This window comes from Malania oleifera, chromosome 7 (genome assembly GCF_029873635.1).
Source record: "Malania oleifera isolate guangnan ecotype guangnan chromosome 7, ASM2987363v1, whole genome shotgun sequence".
Taxonomy (NCBI): domain Eukaryota; kingdom Viridiplantae; phylum Streptophyta; class Magnoliopsida; order Santalales; family Ximeniaceae; genus Malania; species Malania oleifera.
Genome location: NC_080423.1, coordinates 34,567,433 through 34,588,387, shown reverse-complemented (window position 1 = coordinate 34,588,387; position 20,955 = coordinate 34,567,433). Strand labels below are relative to the sequence as shown.

Here is a 20,955-nt window from a genome sequence, read left to right as displayed (position 1 = left end):
TCCTATATTCTAGGAACACAACCTGACAATAGCTTACTATGGTTTTCCTAAAATCGTCACCTTAGGAAAAACACAGAAACTACCTTGGAAGTCCTGTCTCTACACTGTAGAACAACCTTTAATCATTTCCTATACTTTGGTATTGTTTTCGCTACATTCTAAAGTCTAAAGAACCTAGCAACCTAGGCTCTGATACCAAACTATGACGACCTGCTTAATTTTCACATTTTTTTCCATATATAATAAAATCAATATCACAAAACTCAGCAGATCATAATCCACCTGGACTTGTGGGTACCAGGGATACATCAGAAACATAATGCGGAAGCCTAAGCAGCAGGAAACATACAATCATATACATCTCATTATACCATACATCACAATACCAGAGTTACTACAATCACTGTATATATATATACGTGATACACAACACAAAAGATATCTTAAGGCCATTTCCACAAAATACATCTGACCCTATCAAAACACTTATCCTTTTAGAAGGGCAGATCAACCGTATTAGATCAGCGGGGCTTTCCCGGTCTCCTATCAGGGGCATCTGAAATATTTATAAAATTCGGGGTGAGACATCTCTCAGTAAGGGAAATAAACTAATACTTGTGTGTGACAACATGAGTATTCCGTATTATACATATACCATACATAACATATTTAATAAATTGTTATATCATATATGGGAAAACATATATATATCATCGTAGCATGGCAGAACATACTGCATTTTCATAAACATATATCATCTCATATAATAATAATAATACAAAACATTTCTAGTAGATTAGGTGGCTGTTGTCATGTATTACCCCCACATGATTGGGTAGTGTGGCCCAAAGGCGGGACCTGACAATGGTTGACCGACCATTGCCAAGTCAAAAATACAGTCTGTACGTCTGATGGGTCTGCCAGACCTAATCCGTACACCAGGGGCGCTCACATACTTCTTAAAACCACATCGACCATCCAATCTCACACAACTTCGTATAGCGGCGTTAACACAAATATCATGATCATGATGATCATGGACAGATAGCAACGGTACCATGCAAGTGTTAGCCTAGACCAAACCAACCAGATTCTGATATCATATAACATATACTGAAACTGTGATACATGGATATTTCATATCATTAATTATCAAATCAATCATATAATTTTGCATATATACGTATATCATGAAAATCATCGGCCCGTATGCTGGTATTTCACATTTTACCATAGCTCGGCCCGTATGCCTGCAAATCGTATCCATAGCATAGCCCGTTCGCTAGAAAATCATTTCCATAGCTCGGCTCGTACGCCGTCAAATCACACATATAGCACAGCCCGTATGCTGGCAAATCATTTCCATAATTCGGCCCGTACGCCGACAAATCATACACATAGCTTGGCCCGTACGCTGGCAAACAAATATAAAAATCTCGGCTCGTACGCTGGTTTTTCATTATAAAAATCCATATCATTAATACATTCGCAGAAAACAGTATTTCATAATAATTTCTACTCATGCCACACGAAACAGGTTTTTCATGTATCTAACATACAATCATTTTTAGCAGTATTTCCCAAATATAAATCATATATAAATATATTTATTTCCTTGATATCAAATGCTATAATATTATAAATACTTTTCATAAAATACTAGCTTAGTTTATCCTCTTACCTGAGTCTTGAAAAGCCCGTAAGAAAATCTATCCCGGACCCGCAGGGTTCCCTACTCAACACCCTGGAAACAACATTCCCTAGAACTAAAGTTCAATATTTCTATGCTTACTATGCTTTCTACAACTGTCGAATAACCAAATACTGAGTAGAAAGTCTTACCCTGGATTTGGGATGGTTTCCAACTTAGCCCTACCGATGATCCGCTCCGGCAGACTTGCAGAGAACTTTCCCAGGAGCGTCGTGGTAGCTTCAGATCGTTGAATCGGTGAGAATTCGGCCCGAGATCGTAGAGAGAAGGTAGGAGGGGCGTAAAGGAGAGAGAAGGAGGAATATTTGCCTAGGTTTTTGGCCAAAAAAGAATTTTAGGCCTATTTATACTGTGGCCTTCGTTGACGAGCCACGTCATCTCGTCGACGAGGTCATGAAGAAAACTCGTCGATGAAATCTCTCCTCGTCGACGAAATTCAGAATCCCTCAAACCCTTGCTTAGTATTTTCTTGTTGACAAATTCTGTCCTCGTCATCGAGCTCCTTTTATACCCTCGTCGGCAAATCCCCTGTGTTCGTCAACGAGGCCTAGAGAATTTCCTGGGGTTATGCCATCCAAAATGCAATGTTGTTGACGAATGCGAAGCATTCGTCGATGAAGTCGGCTGCCTCCTTCTACTCCTGTTTCCATTTCCATGTTCTTTTTATTATTCAAATACCATTATCTTTCGGGTCGTTACACGACCCCACTTAGTAGGACTAAGGCTTGGTTTTGTTGTTGTTGTTGTTGTTGTTGTTGTATTTTACTCTTGCTCCAAATAATATTTAGAGACCTTAAATGGTGATAAACCCTTCACCGCATTTTTAACCTCTATAGCAATAGTAAGCATTGACTGCATGAATGGAGAGTCACCTATATTCGCTTGAATTCAATTGTAAATTAGAAATTTTCCCACTAATTTTCTTAGTTTACTCCTTAAACCCTTTAGAAGTTTGATATTTATTTTTGGTTTCTTCGCTCTTCTACTTCTTTCAAGAGTAGGATCCATCGCCCTCAATTTAACTTTAGGGGTATCTAGGTTAATCCATTAATGTCCACTACCTCCAGCTTCTCGAACACTCTGTGATCGAGCTCTACCAAAACCATATACACTGCCACTACCAGAGCCATCCCCTGTTCATAATAATTACCACTTCCACTAGTTCTTGCCCTAAATCTCTACATCTCCTCCCATTCTTGCTATACTCATATGCTTTCTTGTAGAGCAAATCTCATTTTTTATTTATCTAAATCTTCTTCATTGCTCAAATTTTCAAAGTCTCTTCTAATTTGGGCTTCTAGTTTTTTTTTTACCCTTTTTTTGTTTTTCTTTCTTCTTATCGGCATATTGTTGTAAATGTTTAACCATTTCTTCTCTAAATTGTGTGGTTACATTTGGACATGAAGACAATTGACCTTTTTTATGTGCCAAGTGTTGTTTCAACCGTGTAATTCCTCCTTTAATTACCTTTCCACACAATTTACATAAGACAACAAGTCTACAACTTTCCATTGGAGTAGCAAAATGTCAATCGTCTTCACTAGATAGCTCTTCACTTCTTGTTTTATCACACAATTTACATAAGACAGCATGTCTACAACCTTCCATTGGAGTAGCAAAATGCCAACCGTCTTCAGTAGATAGCTCTTCACTTCTTGTTTTATCACACAATATCTTGATGCTTGATTAGATGATTTCTACATATAAGTAAAAATAAAAAGTTATGGTCCTTATACAAGAAATTAAGAATAAAATGGTACATAATTAGCTAATTACATAACAATATAACATAAATGATGGATCAAATTTAAGACTTTTAAGTTGCTAACTATTAAGTATTAGGTTGTTAACTAATAATGTAATAATTAAGAAAATGGAAAATAGAAAATACGAATCGATCAAGTTAATACTAATAATGTATTATCTATTGATTCTATTATGATATTTTCTCAAAATTATATAAGTTTTAGTTGATTTATACATACATAATGCTTTTACAATTTAACACAAATAGAATCGTAGATCTTATTATTTATTTATTTAAAAAGTAGTGTACTTGAGTCACTTGACAACTTGTGTAGAAATTATAATATATTATAAATTGTAGATCTAAGATTAAATTATTAATTTTCAAGGTATTTTAAAAAATAAATATGAATATTTATAATTTTCAGTTATTATTTTTTAACTTATATAATTAATTACTTATATTTTAGTTGTTACACACATAAAATAAAATATGAAAACGTAATTGGTAGTTTAGTAATATATACCAACTTACCCGACACTGAAGAGTGGCCCAAATGTTGAATGGAGTGGAGTGAGTTTTAGCTCCAAGCCTTCAAATCCTCAAATTTCTTCTTGTTTATGAAAGATTTCAAAAAAATTTTTTAGTCTACCCTAAACTTTCCCAAATAGCAATAATTTTGACGAGAAATTATGAAAATTTCCACAGATCAAAGAGCCAAGTCAACCGACTGACATCGAAGTTCGTTTTGGGTGTTTCGAAGGCTTCAGATCAGTAGATCTAAACTTGACAAAGGAAAGGAGAGGGGGGAAAAGCAGCAACACAAAAAAAAAAAAAAAATCCGAAAAAATGAAGCGGATTTGAGGAGATAAGGTGTCGACCATCCATAACGGTGCATAATATGGCCATTATAGACCCATTACAGATCGTAACGTAAGTGTGATGCCCGTTACGATTGTAAATTTCAAACTAGCAGCCTGTCACAGTATCAGAGCCCTCATTTTCCATTCCGTAACGACTGTTATGCTACATAATGACTGTTACTTAATACCATGTCTAAGTTTGAGGGGAAGTTAGTAGGGTTCCAATATGCATGAATTGTCCTATACTAATGTTAACTCTATTAATTTCTGTTAATTAGTATAAAAATACTAAATAAAACTAATACAAATTATTAAATAATAATGTTAACTATGCTACTAATAATTAATACGGACTGTTAATTAATATAATTAATAATAAAAGTAATGAAAATAATTTTAATGTAATACCAAAAAAATGCTAATTATTTGTAATGATAATAATAATTGCAAAAGTATCACTAAATAATTTTATTGAATTAGTAATAATACCAATAATTAACTCTAGCAATAATATATCAATAAAATATTAAATAAATAATAATGATGATATAATAATATTAGCAACAATAGTAAAACTTATTAATTGCAAAATAATTAGTACTAATAAAATATTAAATAAATAATAATGATGATATAATAATATTAGCAAAACAGAAAACTTATCAATAATGGAATAATAATCAGTACTAATAAGATACTATAGTGAGATAATACAATAATAGCAATAATAAATTTAATAAATAAATAATAATGGCAATAAGAAAACAATGCTACTTGTTGCCTATTTCACAATGCTACTTCACACTTCCTTGGAAACCTAATGGTAGGTTATGTGGGAAGTGCCAACTCAGAGAAGAAAACAAGCGAAGTTACTGTTACTTACAACAAAACGCCATCGTTTTATCAATTTAAAAGGTTAATGAAATTAAGTACATTGTGAAAATTCAGGGCAACCATAATTTTTTGTCCTCCATACTTGCCCACTTTACCATTCTAATTGAAGAATCAAATCTTTTTTTTTTTTATTACATAGGAACTCCAGCCACCAACAAGCCCTTCGAACCCCCTGGTGCGGCACCAAACCTACGGATCAACGTCCTCCCCCTATGTCTCGCTGATCAGGTAAAGTCCGAAATACGGACACGACTTCCGCGCATCAGTTGAATGTTTGGCCAACCTGACCCCCGAGACACATCTTCATTACCATCCATGGTCCCTGCTGGCTTACACAAAACTTTCACCATCCACGGTTCTCGCTGACTCACAAAGCGAACTCTCACCATTCACGGTCCTCGCTGACTCACAGAGTAAATTCTCACCATTCACAGGTACGCTGGCTCCGTGAGTGTATCTACTTGGAATTGAACCTCCGATGCTCCTTCTTACGTGCTGATGCCTTTCCACTGCGCCATGCCCGTGGGGGCTGAAGAATCAAATCGTGTTTCCTATTTTGCATTGCTACTTCACCACTTCCTTGGAAACCTAATGGAAGAGAGGAGCCATAACCCTTTTCATCTTTTTTCCTTCCTTTTCTTCTCTTTCCGTTTCCACTATTTCCTTGCCAACATCTTGGCTTTTTTTTTTTTTTTTTTCTCTAGAATTTTCTTGTGTATTTTTAGAAAATATAGAGATTTGGAAAGTCATATGAATTTTGGTATTCATATACGAAAGAATTTTCTGAAACCAAACACTAAACTGGGTTGAAATATTTGACACTGCTATTTTTTGCTTAGCCCTTTTATTTGTTTTTCTCTTGACCATCTTAGTTCACATGCTAATGTTAGATTATGTTATATATTTTTTGGCATGCTGAATAATGGATGACTGTGTTATGATTGAAATATATGCTGGATTATGGGCCTTGTTATTGTGATCTAAATGCGAATTTTTTTTTTTATCCTTAGTACTTTTACATAATATTTCTTTTGATTTATCCTTTTGTTGATATAAAAAGGGGGAGAGAGATTAAGTTGCAAAATTGAAATAACTTACTAAACATGAGCTTGTTATGATATTGATATTATTTTTGATATTGGAATCTATGAGCACTTACATGAAATTAAATGATATTTGAGCATGACATGATAAATTTAAAAGCACGATTGGTAATCTTAACACCTTCATGAATATATAGTTTATACTTCATGAATGAAATTATGAATTTATTGAATATGAAATACATTTCATTCAGGAGGAGTTATACTTATTAAGTAATGATACCATGATTACTGGAAATTATTGAAAATTCTAATATGCAATCTTTTGTATTTTCTCATGTTATTTTGGGACTTAGTGTCTATCTTTTTATGCATGATGAACGCAAAGTTTCTCCTTTGTACTTTCACTGAATATATACTTTTGTTTATGGTTGCTCATTGCCTTAATATTTATATTTTTTTTGCTCTTTTTGATTGATGTCAAAAGGGGGAGATTTTTTAGGCAAAAATTGAGCATGACACCTGCATACTTAAGCATGTATATTGGTTCAACTATGATCTTGAAATATTGGCATGATATTGATATTGATTCTTGACATATACACTGAGTTAGTATACATTCATGATTTATATGTTTGACTACTGCGATACTTTTTAAATATTGTTAAGAATATGCTCATTGTAAGGGGAAGCCTTTTTTTAAGGCTTACTCAATTTTTGCTCCTTATTTGTCATCATCAAAAAGGGGGAGATTGTTAGTCTCACAAGACTTAGAATCTTGTTTTGATAATAACAAGGCAAAGGAACTTAACATATTTGATTAAGTCATGATTCAGGACCTAAGTGTTCAAGAACAAGTGCTTGACAAAGTCTTTTGAAAGTTTGAAATCGAAGATAGAAGACCTTATGAAGCTAAAAGACTATTTAAGCATGAAGTCAATGAGCTATGAAGGAGTCAAAGCAAATACATGAAGATATTGAGAGCAAAGCAAATGCATGAAGATTTAGTGATTAGAAAGTTCAAAATTTTAAGAAGTCTCATGTAAGTACTTCAATCGATTTCAATATAGATGCATGAAACTCTTAAGTTAATTACTTGGACCTAGATACCTTTTAAAATACTTGAAAAATATTTTTAGAAGGTCAAAAGTTATTTCAAAAAGGTTAAAATTATTTTTGGAATGAAAAGCACCAAAAGAGGATTCGCCAAATTCCCTTCTTTTTTCTACATTTGCATTGATGAACACTTTTCTCTATCAAAAACTCCTTATCTTCACAAATGTTCAACATGAAAGTTGTAGGATTTTCTTTTATCTTTCTGTTGATACTAAGAACGTCTAATTTGGAGTTGTATAGAAAAAGTTATAACTAAAATACTGAAAGGTGATTGAAGTTGACAACAAGTCCAGGCGAGTGACCAGTTGACTAACAAGCTGACAGAACCAGGTCAGGTGACTGACCCATCACGTTCAGGCGACTGACCCTGTACTGTTTTAGAAATATGCTGATTTAAAAAAGCCTAGGCGACTGACCCTTTAAGTCCAATCAACTGACCTTCATAAAATTCAAATTTTAACAGTTAGGAAACTTTCCAAAAGTGATTTCTTGGCCACCAAACTTTGTGAAAACTTGGGGAATACTCCAAGCAACTTGGGCAACACGAAAAATACTTTTTAAACTCTATAAATACATTCTAAACTCAAGGATTACACACACCAACAAGGATAAAAAATTAGCTATTGATCAAATTCTTTCACATTCAAAAAGTTCTTGTTGAATATATTTTGAGAAGCTCTTTGCTGAGTATTTGCTGAATTAAAGCTTGAGGTTCTTGTGCTCTAATTGAGATTTCTTCAAATCTAAAGAAACCCGGTGATAAATTCTTGAGTTTCATATTTTTATATTGAATTTGGATTGAAATATATTGTGCTAATCAATTATACTAATCTGCTCTTATTGAGAGTTGTTCTAGTACACAAGGCTCTTGTTTTTGTTATTGTTTTTGACAGTTCAAGTTGTTGAATCATTGTACCAAGCGTGGGGTATCACTTGGAGAGGAGGGCTCTATCCTATTGAATGAGTATTGTAAAAGGTTTGCTCCGTCCGTAAAGGAGTGGTATAGTGAAATCCTTGGGTGGTTTACCTAAAACAATGATGTAGGCAGGTATAGCCAAACCTAATAAAAATTTTAGTGTCACTCTCTTCCCTACTCTCTTTAATTTTCTGCACATTTAAACTGCGTGGATTGGATATTAAATTGCTGAAAATTAATTTGCTTTTGGGAATTGCGGAAATCGAAAGGGAGTACATTGGTTGATCAATACATATTGCGGAAACCATAAAGGAGTACGTTGATTAATTAACACCCAAAACTCATTAATTCGTTAATTGATTGATACCAAAGCTCATTAATATTGAAAGTGATTTATTTAATTTCTGAGTTTTGGAAGCTTAGTTGAATTGTTTATTTCTTTTCATATTGAAATCCAGCTTATCTTGTTGAGTGGGTTGTCATATTCAAAAGTTGAATCTTGGAAGCAATGTTGGAATTGATATATTGTTTCATATTGTGAAGCTCATCTTGGTTGATTGAATTGGTTTATTGGGTGTTGATTTAAAGTGCTGGAAGAAGTCTTGGAAAACCTACAAAGTATTCAATCTGGTATTCTCATTCAAAAAGATTTATAACTGAATTAATTTTCAGCTGAACTTGTGATTGAAATTCAAATCAACTATACATGTGTGATTACTGAAATTAAAAATAATTAAAAAAATTAATAAAAGAGGTTATAAAGAAAAATTTTAAAATTCCCAATTCACCCCTTTATTGGGACTACACATTTCTTTTCAATTGGCATCAAAGATGGGTTATAGAAAATCTTAATTAGAAGCTATATAAAGATCTCTATGGCACACCTAGGTGTATCTCCCTTTGCTGAGGGTCAATCCTCTTATAGACCACCTATTTTTTGCGGTGTAAACTACACCTTTTGGAAACAACGAATGAGGATATACTTACAAACTATGAATTGTAAAGTATGGAAAGTAGTCATACATGGTGACCTTATCCCCACTAAAATCGTGGATGGTAAAAAAATACCTAAAGAAGAAAAAGAGATGATCGACAATAACCATAAGATGTTGCAAGTAAATTCAAGTGCTATGAATGCATTATATCATGCTTTTGACGTAAATGAATTCAATAGAATTATGGGATGCAGATCAGTCAAAGAAATATGGGATAAACTAGAGGTAACCTATGAAGGAACTGTTGATGTTAGAGATAGTACAATCGACATGCTCACAAGCGAGTATGAGGCTTTTAGGATGAACCCAGATGCAACTATTACTAGTATGTACACTAGGTTCACCCATATAATAAACTCCCTCAATGCCTTAGGAAAGAATTACTCAACTTATAAAATGATCTGAAAAATTCTTAGAGAACTTCCACCGATTTGTGAACCTAACCACTGCAATAACTGAAGGAAGAAACTTGAAAAACACCTCCCTTGATGAATTAATAGGTTCTCTACTCACATATGAGATGACAATAACGAAAGAACTAGAGGAAAATCTAAAGTCAAGGAATCCATTGCATTTAAAGCCTCAAGTGAAAGTTCTAGTAATGAAGATGAAGAGGTGATGGATGATAACGATATAGCCCTCATAACCAAGAGACTTGTAAAAATCCTTAGAAAGAAGAATAAAGGAAAATTCTAGGACTCAAAATCAGATGAAGAAGAAACTAATGAAAAAAAAAAAACAAAGAAAGAACCTCCTACATGCTATAATTGCAAGAAAGTTGGACACATAAAACCAGATTGTCCATAGTTCAAGAAGGATTCTAAGAAGAAAAAGAAAAAGGCAATGAAAGTCATTACTTGTGATAATATAAGTTCTAGTAGTTTAGAATGTGAATCAAGTGACCAAGAGATTGCAAATGGTTGTCTTATGGTATAGGACGATGCTGAAGTACAAAGCTCCTCATCTAAATCATTTAATGATTCTTGTGACGATTCATCTGATGAATACAGTGACGAGAGTAGGTCATCTTATAAAGAAATACAAACAGAATTATTCAAAGTTTATAAGATTCTAGTTAAAGTAACTAAACGATATATTTCATTGAAAAATAAGAATGAAGCTATAAGTGAAAGAATTAGAATAAAAAAATCTTGTTTAAAGAGAAATAGATTTAAAAATCAAGAGATTGGAAAGTAAGAATGAAAAAGTAATGAAAGAACTAGAAAATTTAAAATCTCAAACTTCTATTGAAAAAGAAAAGGACCTAGTCATTGAGGAACTTGAAAGCAAAATAAATTAGATGACTAAAGAGCTAGTAAGGATGCAAGCAAACTGCAAAGGAATAAAAGATTTAGAAATACTTTGCCTTGAAAGTAAAATTAAGGATCAAAATAAAATAATTTACAACTTCACTAAAGGAAAGGAGAACTTTGATAAAATAATTGGCTCACAAAGAATTTCTTTGGATAAAGAAGGTATAAGATTCAATGGAGTAGAGAACACAAGGAAAAAAATCCTCTACACGGGGTACTTTGTAAGAGCCTCTAAAGACTATGCTAGTACCTCTTCAAATGCTTACACTCACACCATATGTTTCCTATGTAAGAAGAAAGGACACATTAAGTTTGAATGTCCACTAAAGAGAAAGGGTGTGAAAACTAAGCAAGTTTGGAAAGTAAAAGAAACATCTCTTGTTAAACAATCAAGACCTAAGAAAGTATGGGTACCAAGATGAAAGCCTAGTTCAAAAACCAAGGACTCCATAGATCTTAGGAATAGTCATTCTTTTTAGGAATTAAGAAAGCTAAATCTATACTAAAATGAAAAGGAATGTCTCCATAGGCTACAGGATTTAAGGTAGCCAATTCAAAAAGAGATTTAGTGATGACTATAAGTGTGCCTTAATAATAGATAATGCTTAAAACATAAATTATTAACAAGTATGTCTACTATATTAGAAACCTTGGGAATATAATGCATAAATTGATATGAGGTACGATCAAATTAAAGAAGAGTTTTTCAGCTTATTAATGACTATAATATTGAAACAAATGAATACAAAAATGGTATTGCTGGCCACAAATCAAGAAAGCTTGGATTGTACAAGGCATAACTTAGAAAATATTGAGATTTGGAAAACCATATGAATTTTGGTATTCATATACAAAAGAATTTTCTTAAACCAAACACTAAGTTGGGTTGAAATATTTGACACTACTATTTTTTGCTTAGCTCTTTTATTTGTTTTTCTCTTGACCATCTTAGTTCACATGCTGATGTTGGATTAAATTAATTGATATTTGAGCATGCCATGATAAATTTAAAAGCATGATTGGTAATCTTGACACCTTCATGAATACATAGTTTATTCTTCAAGAATGAAATTCTGAATTTATTGAATATGAAATACATTTCATTCAGGAGGAGTTATACTTATTAAGTAATGATATCATGATTACTAAAAATTATTGAAAATTCTGATATACAATATTTTGTATTTTCTCACATTATTTTGGGACTTAGTGTCCATCTTTTTAGGCATGATGAATGTAAAGTTTCTGTTTTGTGCCTTCACTGAATATATACTTTTGCTTATGGTTGCTCATTGCCTTGATATTTATATATATATTTTGCTCTTTTTGATTGAAGTCAAAAGGGGGAAAATTTTTGGGCAAAAATTAAGCATTACACCTGTATACCTAAGCATGTATATTGGCTCAACTATGATCTTGAAATATTGCCATGATATTGATATTGATTCTTGACATATACACTGAGTTAGTATACAGTCATGATCTATATGTTTAAATACTGACATACTTTTCAAATATTGTTAAGAATATGTTTATTGTAAAGGGGAGTCTTTTTTTAAGACTTTCTCAATTTTTGCTTCTTGTTTGTCATTATCAAAAAGGGAGAGATTGTTAACCTCACAAGACTTAGAATCTTGTTTTGATGATAACAAAGCAAAGGAACTTAACATATTTGATTAAGTCATGATTCAAGACTTAAGTGTTCAAGAATAAGTGCTTGAGAAAGTATTTTGAAAGTTTGAAATTGAAGATAGAGATCTTATGAAGCTAAAAGACTATTTAAGCATGAAATCAATGAGCTATGAAGGAAGTCAAAGCAAATATATGAAGTTATTGAGAGCAAAGCAAATGCATGAAGATTTAGTGATTAGAAAGTTCAAAATTTTAAGAAGTCTCATGTAAGTACTTCAATTGATTTCAATATGGATGCATGAAACTCTTAAATTAATTACTTGGACCTAAATACTTTTTAAAATACTTGAAAAATATTTTTATAAAGTCAAAAGTTATTTAAAAAAGGTTAAAATTATTTTTGGAATGAAAAGCACCAAAACAAGATTCGCCAAGTTCCCTTCTTTTTTCTACATCTACATTGATGAGCATTTTTCTGTATCAAAAACTCCTTATCTTCAAAAAAATGTTCAACATTTTCTCTTATCTTTCTGTTGACACTAAGAACATCTAATTTGAAGTTGTATAGAGAAAGTTATGACCAAAATACTGAACGGTGGTTGAGGTTGATAGCAAGTCCAAACGACTGACCAGTTGACTGACAAGCTGACAGAACCAGGTCAGGCAACTGACCCATCACGTTTAGGCGACTGACCCTATATTGTTTCAGAAATACACTGATTTAGAAAGGTTCAAGCGACTAACCCTCTAAGTCTAGCTGACGGACCTCCGTAAAATTCAAATTTTAACAGTTAGGAAACTTTCCAAAAGTGATTTCTTGGCCACCAAACTTTGTGAAAACTTGGGGAATACTCCAAGCAACTTGGGCAACACGAAAAAAATACTTTTTAACTCTATAAATACATGCTAAACTCGAGGATTACACACATCAACAAAGATAAAAAATCAGCTATTGATCAAATTCTTTCACATTTAAAGAATTCTTGCTGAATATTTTCTAAGAAGCTATTTGTTGAGTACTTGCTGAATTAAAGCTTGAGGTTCTTGTGTTTTAACTGAGATTTCTCCAAATCTAAAGAACCCCGGTGATAAATTTTTGAGCTTCATATTTTTATATTGAATTTTGATTGAAGTATATTTGTCTAATCAATTGTACTAATTTGCTATTATTGAGAGTTCTTGTACACAAGGCTATTGTTTTTGTTATTGTTTTTTATGGTTCATATTGTTGAATCGTTGTACTGAGCATGAGGTATTGCTTCAGAGGATGACTCTATCCTATTCAAGGAGTGTTGTAAAAGGTTTGCTCCGCCCGTAAAATAGTGGTTTAGTGAAATCCTTAGGTGGTTTACCTAAGGCGAGGACGTAGGCGAGTATAGTCGAACTTCGTAAAAATCTCGATGTCACTCTCTTCCCTACTCTCTTTAATTTTCTACACACTTAAACTGGGTGGATTGGATATTAAATTGCTCAAAAATTAATTTGTTTTTGGGAATTGCGGAAACCGAAAAGGAGTACGTTGGTTGATAAATACATATTACAGAAATTGTAAGGGAGTACATTGATTAATTAACAGCCAAGACTCATTAATTCGATAATTGATAGATACCAAAGCTCATTAATATTGAAAGTGGTTTATTTAATTTCTGAGTTTTGGAAGTTAGGAAGAGTTCTTTATTTCTTTTCATATGAAATTCAGCTTATCTTGTTGAGTGGGTTGTCATATTCAAAAGCTGAATCTTGGAAGCATTGCTGGAATTGATATAATGTTTCATATTGTGAAACTCATCTTGGTTGATTGAATTGGTTTATTGGGTGTTGATTTAAAGTGCTAGAAGAAGTCTTGAAAAACCTACAAAGTATTCAATTTGGTATTCTCATTCATAAAGATTTATAACTGAAGTAATTCTCAACTGAACGTGTGATTGAAATTCAAATCAATTATGCATGTGTGATTGCTGAAATTTAAAAAAATTGATAAATAATTAATAAAAGAGGCTATAAATAAATTTTTTAAAATCTCAATTTACCCCCTCTTGAGAGTACACATTCCTTTTCAATATCCATTTTGGTCAATATAATTTATCATTTACTGATTAAAAAGAAAAAAGAAAAGAGAAAAGAATAAAGAATCAAATCTTGTTGCCTATTTTGTGTTGCTACTTCACCACTTCCTTGGAAACTTGATGGTCGGTCATGTGGGACAGACCAACTCAAAAGAAAACAAACGACATCACTATTTACTTACAATAAAACACTGTTGTTTTATTAACTTAAGAGGCCACAAAATCTCATCCCTTAATTTTGCAATTGTGAGGATGGTCCTTTGCATCTCATGTAAGAGAGGAGCCATAACCCTTTTCATCTTTTTTCCTTCCTTTTCTTCTCTTTCCTTTTCAACTATTTCCTCAACAACATCTTTGTGTTTTGTTTTTTGTTTTTTTTTTTCCCTAAGCATTTTTTTTGTTTTTTCTTTTTCTCTAGAATTTTCTTGTGTATTTTTTTTAGGGGAAAGTGGGGGTATTTAGAGGGTATTCATATGAGATTGGGTGCAGATTTTAGGGTCAGATGTTAAAAAAACAAATAAATAAAGAAAACCCTAAATAAGTAGGAAATTTCTTGATTTTTGGATTGCCCTAGGCCCTACTAAAGTAATAGAGAAAGAGAAAAAAAATTCATCTTAGTAGGATCAACTAATTGATTAAAATGGTATCACTTTTTGGTTAATGTTTTCACATGAAGATGTTAGGTAAAGACAAAGATGTTCATCTTGACCAAGACCTTATTTACATAGCAAGACTTCTCATAAGAGCTTCCGATATGATCTTTGACTAATTTGAAAGAAACTGAAGTGACCATTAGTTGCTGCTTTCACCCTACCTTAAATGAAATCATTAAATACATACAAGATTACCTATAGGGAATTCTAATTTCTAAATCGTATCTAAACAAATTCAAGCGATGAGGGATGATTAGGGACTTTTGAACGATATTTTAGTTGAGTCCCAATGAAAAACGGGGGAAGGGTTATCCATAGGGGCTTTCTTCGTGCCTAAATTTGAATGAAAAGAATTAAAGATAATATATAGGAACTTTTGGACCTTGCCTTAAATGAATCCATCAAAAAGAATAAAGATCATCCTTTTGAACCCTACCTTAGATGAATTTGGATAAAAGTGAATGAATGATATCTTGGTGACTTTGACCGTAGCTTAATTAAATTTAAGAGAAAACAATAAAGGATCATCTATAGGGACTTTTAATTGGGCCCTACCTTAGATGAATCCATCAAAACAAGAGGGATCATTTGTAAGGGCTCTTAAACCTTACCTTAGATGATTCAGATGAAAACAATGAAGGAGAACCCATAGGAATTTTTAGCTTGAATTAGATAAATCAAGGAAAAAATAATAATGGATCATCCATAGGGTACTTTAAGATCCTACCTTGATAAGTACATATGAAAATAAGGAAGAATTATCTGTAGAGCTTTTATCCTACCTTAGATAAATTTTAACCAAAGAAATAAAAGATCATCTATAGGGACTTTTAGGCCCTACCATATATGAATCTATCAAAATAAGAAAGGATTGCCCTACTTGAACCCTTAAATGAATCTTGATGAAAACAATAAAAGATTGTCCATAAGGGCTTTCACCTTACCTTAGGGGTAAGCTCTGTGAAAACATTAAAGAATCATCCTAGGGACATTCCTACACTACCTTAGATCTATCTTGATGAAAACAAGAAAGTATTATTAACAGTTTCTTTCACCCTACCTCAAATAAAGTTGAATGAAAATATAAAAGTATCATTTGTATGACCTTTCGGACCCTATCTTAGATGAATCCATCAAAACAATGAAGGCTCATCTGTAGGTGCCCTCGAACCCTATCTTAATAAATCCGGATGAAAACAATGACATCGAAGGATCATTTGTATGGGCACTCACTCCACCTTAGGTAACCAAAATATAAAACTATCTTAAAGACACCAAACTAACAAGTACCTCAAATAATGGTAACTTGATAGGAAAAGACCACAATTGAATAAATAATGATATTAATTACACATATGTATAATAAAGCAATAATATAGAACAAAATGCAAGTTGTCACTTTGACCTACTTGTTATTCAAAACCCCCAATTGAATCATTTTATAACATCTTTAGTTGCACAGACTTATGCATATTTGCACTTGAAATCACTAAGTCCTAACAAGTCCAAGTTCATCACCAATTGAACTTCAACAATATTAGTCTTTTGGAGAACTGCCTAAGCATCACCAAAATCGCAAATCATTATGCTACAAGACAAGTGTCCATTATGAGCCTGAATGTAGTGAGAACTATGAACCAATTCATACAAACAAAAATTCTAGAAGTGCAAAAACTTTGTTAATTAAAAGAAATGAACACCCATTGAGCCTTAAAAATGGTATTGATTGTCATGACCAAGGAATGCTGCCTCAACAAATCTATCCTAGTATAAACAAAACTGCTCTCGTCCATTGTTTAAGCCAATAATGTCAAACCACCACATGAAAGCTACTATAGTATTAGTATCCCTCTCAAAATTTTTCCTCTTTTCTTTGTTCTTTGTCCTTCACCTTTCCTTCAAAGATTTGCTTGTTGGTGTCGTTCCATATTTACTGAATCTTGACCAAATCCTTTGGATCTCTTCTCCTTTGGGCCTCCTTTCTCAACTATTAAGACTAGGTTAAAAACAAAGGAATGTTGAGGATTCTCCTTTATTTCTTGGCTTGCCATTTTGAACATATTGCTAATTCTTGATAGAAAATGGAACCATGCTACTGATACTCAACTGCCCCATTTGTACTGATACGAAGGAATTAGGAAACCATCAATTTTCTCCTTCATCGCAAAGCTTTTTCGAGATTTTCTTTTTAATTATATTCCAAATCCTCTCCTTGGAATCTGGAACGTTGGTGGTCCTCAGATCCTACAAAAAAAATCAGGCTTGTTTGGTATGCTGCCATGCCTCACATCTAGAAATCAAGAAATCTGTCCATCCATTAGCCTACCCACTTCGGCAGCAGCACGATCAATAATTACTTGAGCAATAATTAAAATCAGAATAGCAATAAATTTAAAAAATATCATTTAAGCACTAATCTTAAGATAACAATAAATTTAAAAAGTATTTTTATGAAAATAATCAGTGTCATAATAACAAAAATTATTTAATAATAATTACTATTATTTATTAAATCTTATTGTTATTGTAGGAATTATTATTACTATTATGAAGAGAGAATTTTGCTATATCAGTAGAAGCATTTTTGTCCCATTAAGTTGGTTCCCCATGGATATACAAGACTACCCAAAACAAAGGTAAAACTTCCATGCCTTTTTTGAACGTGGACAGTCAACATTTCAAATCAAATATATGAAAATCTTACAACAACGATGACCCAAACTAAACACCCCTCGGTTAGTCTAGCCATTTATCACAAAACCTACGGAGAGTTCTCTCCACAATGTGCTATCCCAAAATAGGCTGAATTCTGGGGCTGTCACAACAAATCCACAGCCATTGCCTCCTACAACTTGAGAATGCTCAAACACTACCCTGTTTCACCCCATTTTATTCTCTCCATTCCAACAACAATAAGCAATCCCCCACCCAACCAAACTCGAAGCTACTCAATCCCAAATCCTCCCTAATGTTGCATAAGAGATGCAAGTGGAGAGGGGGCAAGAGTCCTGGTCTCTGAACTGGTAAAGATGTAAGATCATGATGGAGAATAAAAGCAGCTGAGGTAAGATCATATCGTCACAGCATGTATCTGAGAGGAGCTGCAGCTGCTGTGGCCTAGTTTGGCAAGAACCTAGGCCAGGTTTAACGGTGTTAGGAGATCGTATTGCCTTGGGGATATGATCCAAGTTTTGTATGAGATAGACCCTCAGTTATGTCCCTTCAAATGTTCACTTCAAAATTGTGTAATCTGGTCACTCAGCAAAGTTTATGTCCCCACTCAGCAAAAGATGCACCAGGTTTCTTTTAATTAATCAAACAAACAAGTACATATGCATTAAAAAAAATAAAAAACAGTGAGAGAATGAACTTTGCCGTAAAATACCCACATTACAAAACTGTGGATTACAAGGCTCATCAGAAGATCTCCCATTTTCAGGAATTTGTTCCAGGCTTCTAGTGGCAATTCTCTCATGTAACTGGATGAGAAGGAACCCAGAAAAAAAAAAAGTGAGAACAGATGAGAAGCTAGCCTCGCATGCCTCCCACGCAAATCAGTTCTGCCACCACATGGGGCTCCTTTAAGCAAAATGTTGAATTCAGACAACTATTAAATTTACATTTGGTGGAAATGCTGGCTTAACCTGCAGCAATTGTGAAACCTTCAGACTCACTTGGGCAATCTTTAGGAGTAAAGGAGGACAAAATGCTGCAGAAGCCATACAAGCAATGGCTGCCCATATTTTTATGATAGCAACTTATAGATATGCCATTTTAAAATCGACCTCTGGTCCAGCCGAAGGCTTATAAGAATTGTTGATAGGCAGTCAAAAACAACCGTGATCATCTGCGGAAGTGAATATTCATGACTGATGGCGGCAAGAACAAAGTCTGCTGAATGGATAGAGCAAAAGGCAAAATTGGATGGAAGAGGAATGAAGAAATCCTTTTTGTCTGACCATCTACTGTACCAGCTTCAGGACCTAATTGAAAAACAAGTACATAATTATTCACTTAGCATGGGACACAATTGTTGAGGCAATAGACTAGGATCCACTCTTGAATTTAAGGAGAAGCTCACACTCTTTAAGTGGACAGTGAAATTATTAGGGGATTACAAAAATGATCCTTAATGCCCCTGAATTGAGTTTGTTGAATTCTTCCACATAAAACCCCTGGTGATGCTTTCACTTTCGAATTTATAAAAACTGAAAGGAATGGAATTGTCACCACCCTTTTGATACAAACTAGTGCAATGTATTTTTGTCATACCTGGTTTAATCTTAAATTTGAGAGAATATGGTTTCCTTCTCAAAATGAATTTGATTGGATGGTCTGTGGACTGTCTAGGCCGATCAGTTGCAGAAATCAGCTGCAATGTCAGAAAGAAAAAGTTACGGCATTCGTTAAAATGGTTACCAGTGGGAAAAAACTCATTGATCCATACACTGGAGAATCCAAGCCTAAGTGGCTGATTTGCATACTAGCATATACTAGAAACCCAACATAAAAAATCTTAGATTTTACTAGAATATACAAAATGCAAACAAATCTCAAGAACCATATATTATAGACAAGGATATAAATTCAGGCTGGAAGTTCAAACAGAATAAGATAAAAACAATGGTGTTCCACACCCAAAGAAAGCCTCCAGATCTTTAAGTAATTCTGCTCATCCATCATAGCCCCGCCTTGTTACCTTCTACAAGTTTTTATTTATTTATTTATTTATTTTCCATAACAGAAGAGATGCATTAATAATGAAAAAAAAGGAAATAGAATATAAAGCAGGACAAAATAAAAAATATATCAGAACCGCCTTTTAAATTCCTTTCAAATGTAATTAATTGAACATTTTCCCCCAACTTTCAATTCATGAAAGACCCTCATTAAATCCACCCTTACCACAGCCCTACACTCCTGAAAGAAAGCCATGTTAAACCCATCAGGACCCAGAGCCTTGTCCCTATCTAAACAAATACCACTGGCCTGACCTCCTCCACCTAAGAAGGTCTCTAAAACCAGAATATTCATGAATAAGAAATAAGAATCCAATCCACCCCTTCAATCATCAGCCTATCAAAATCTTGCTCAAATATAAATATTTATAAAAATATCTGTTACTCCTGAATCCAAACATCTCTCACAACTTCTTCAGCCCTCAACTCCTTTAATATAATTACATCTCATTTGGCCAATAGTCACCGCATGAAATAATTAGTTACAGTCACCCTCATCCACTAAAACTTGCTTTTAGCCTCCAACTCCTAATCTCCATAAAAAAAAAAAACTACTTTTAACTCATTTTATAAAAACTCACTTAGCTCCCTCCTTTCATGTAAGCCCATCATCTTCCTCTTTTCCATCGACACACTCAACTCTCTCAAAATACACTTTTTTAACACCTCTTAACACCCACCCTCCCCCATAAAGGATGCTTCATGAACCTAAATCCTCAAACCCCAACTCTCCCATCGAAAAGAATGATGATTCATCCACATGTTCTCAAACTGAAACGGAATAGGGTGCCGCTTAACCTTTAGAATCCAATTAAACAGGAAAACAGAAAATAGGGTGCTGCTTAACCTTTAAAGTCCAATTAAACAGGAAAACAGAAACTGTCTAGCTAGAACTCCCTAAAACTCATTCGACTAGCAACCATCCTCCTCCATGCCAAATCGCCCTCCATCCCCCCCTCCCTTCACAAAAAAGAAAACCCAAGTGAACAAAACCTATTGCAATGGAGTATTATATAGCTCACATTCCCTAATAAATCAATCAAAACTGTTGGCCTTACAAGGCTTAAAATCTTGTTATCTTGTTTTGATGCTAACAAACAAGTGGAATTTAACATATTTATGTGAGTAATGTTATTTCAAGGCTCACATATGAGAAAGCAAGGTGAAGGTGCTCACAAGGATCAAATGAAGCTTAAATGAGTCAAAGCATGGATTTAAAGATGATATATTAAACCTTGAAAAATATGAGGACATGAATGAGTTGTTA

The 20,955-nt window shown here is 33.5% G+C and overlaps 1 protein-coding gene across 3 annotated transcripts in view; it reads right to left on the bottom strand.

The window, feature by feature from the left end:
- Window positions 1-18,243: 18,243 nt before the first annotated feature.
- Window positions 18,244-20,955, bottom strand: part of LOC131160462 (light-mediated development protein DET1) — a 104,171-nt gene continuing 101,459 nt past the window's right edge. For all 3 annotated transcript variants that reach the window (XM_058116166.1, XM_058116167.1, XM_058116168.1), the window contains 2 exons: window positions 19,222-19,321; window positions 18,244-18,932 (listed from right to left, as the gene is read on the bottom strand). In XM_058116166.1, coding sequence (XP_057972149.1) covers window positions 18,793-18,932; window positions 19,222-19,321 — 240 coding nt within the window. In that variant the 3' untranslated portion in view covers window positions 18,244-18,792. The remainder of the gene's footprint in view (window positions 18,933-19,221; window positions 19,322-20,955) is intronic.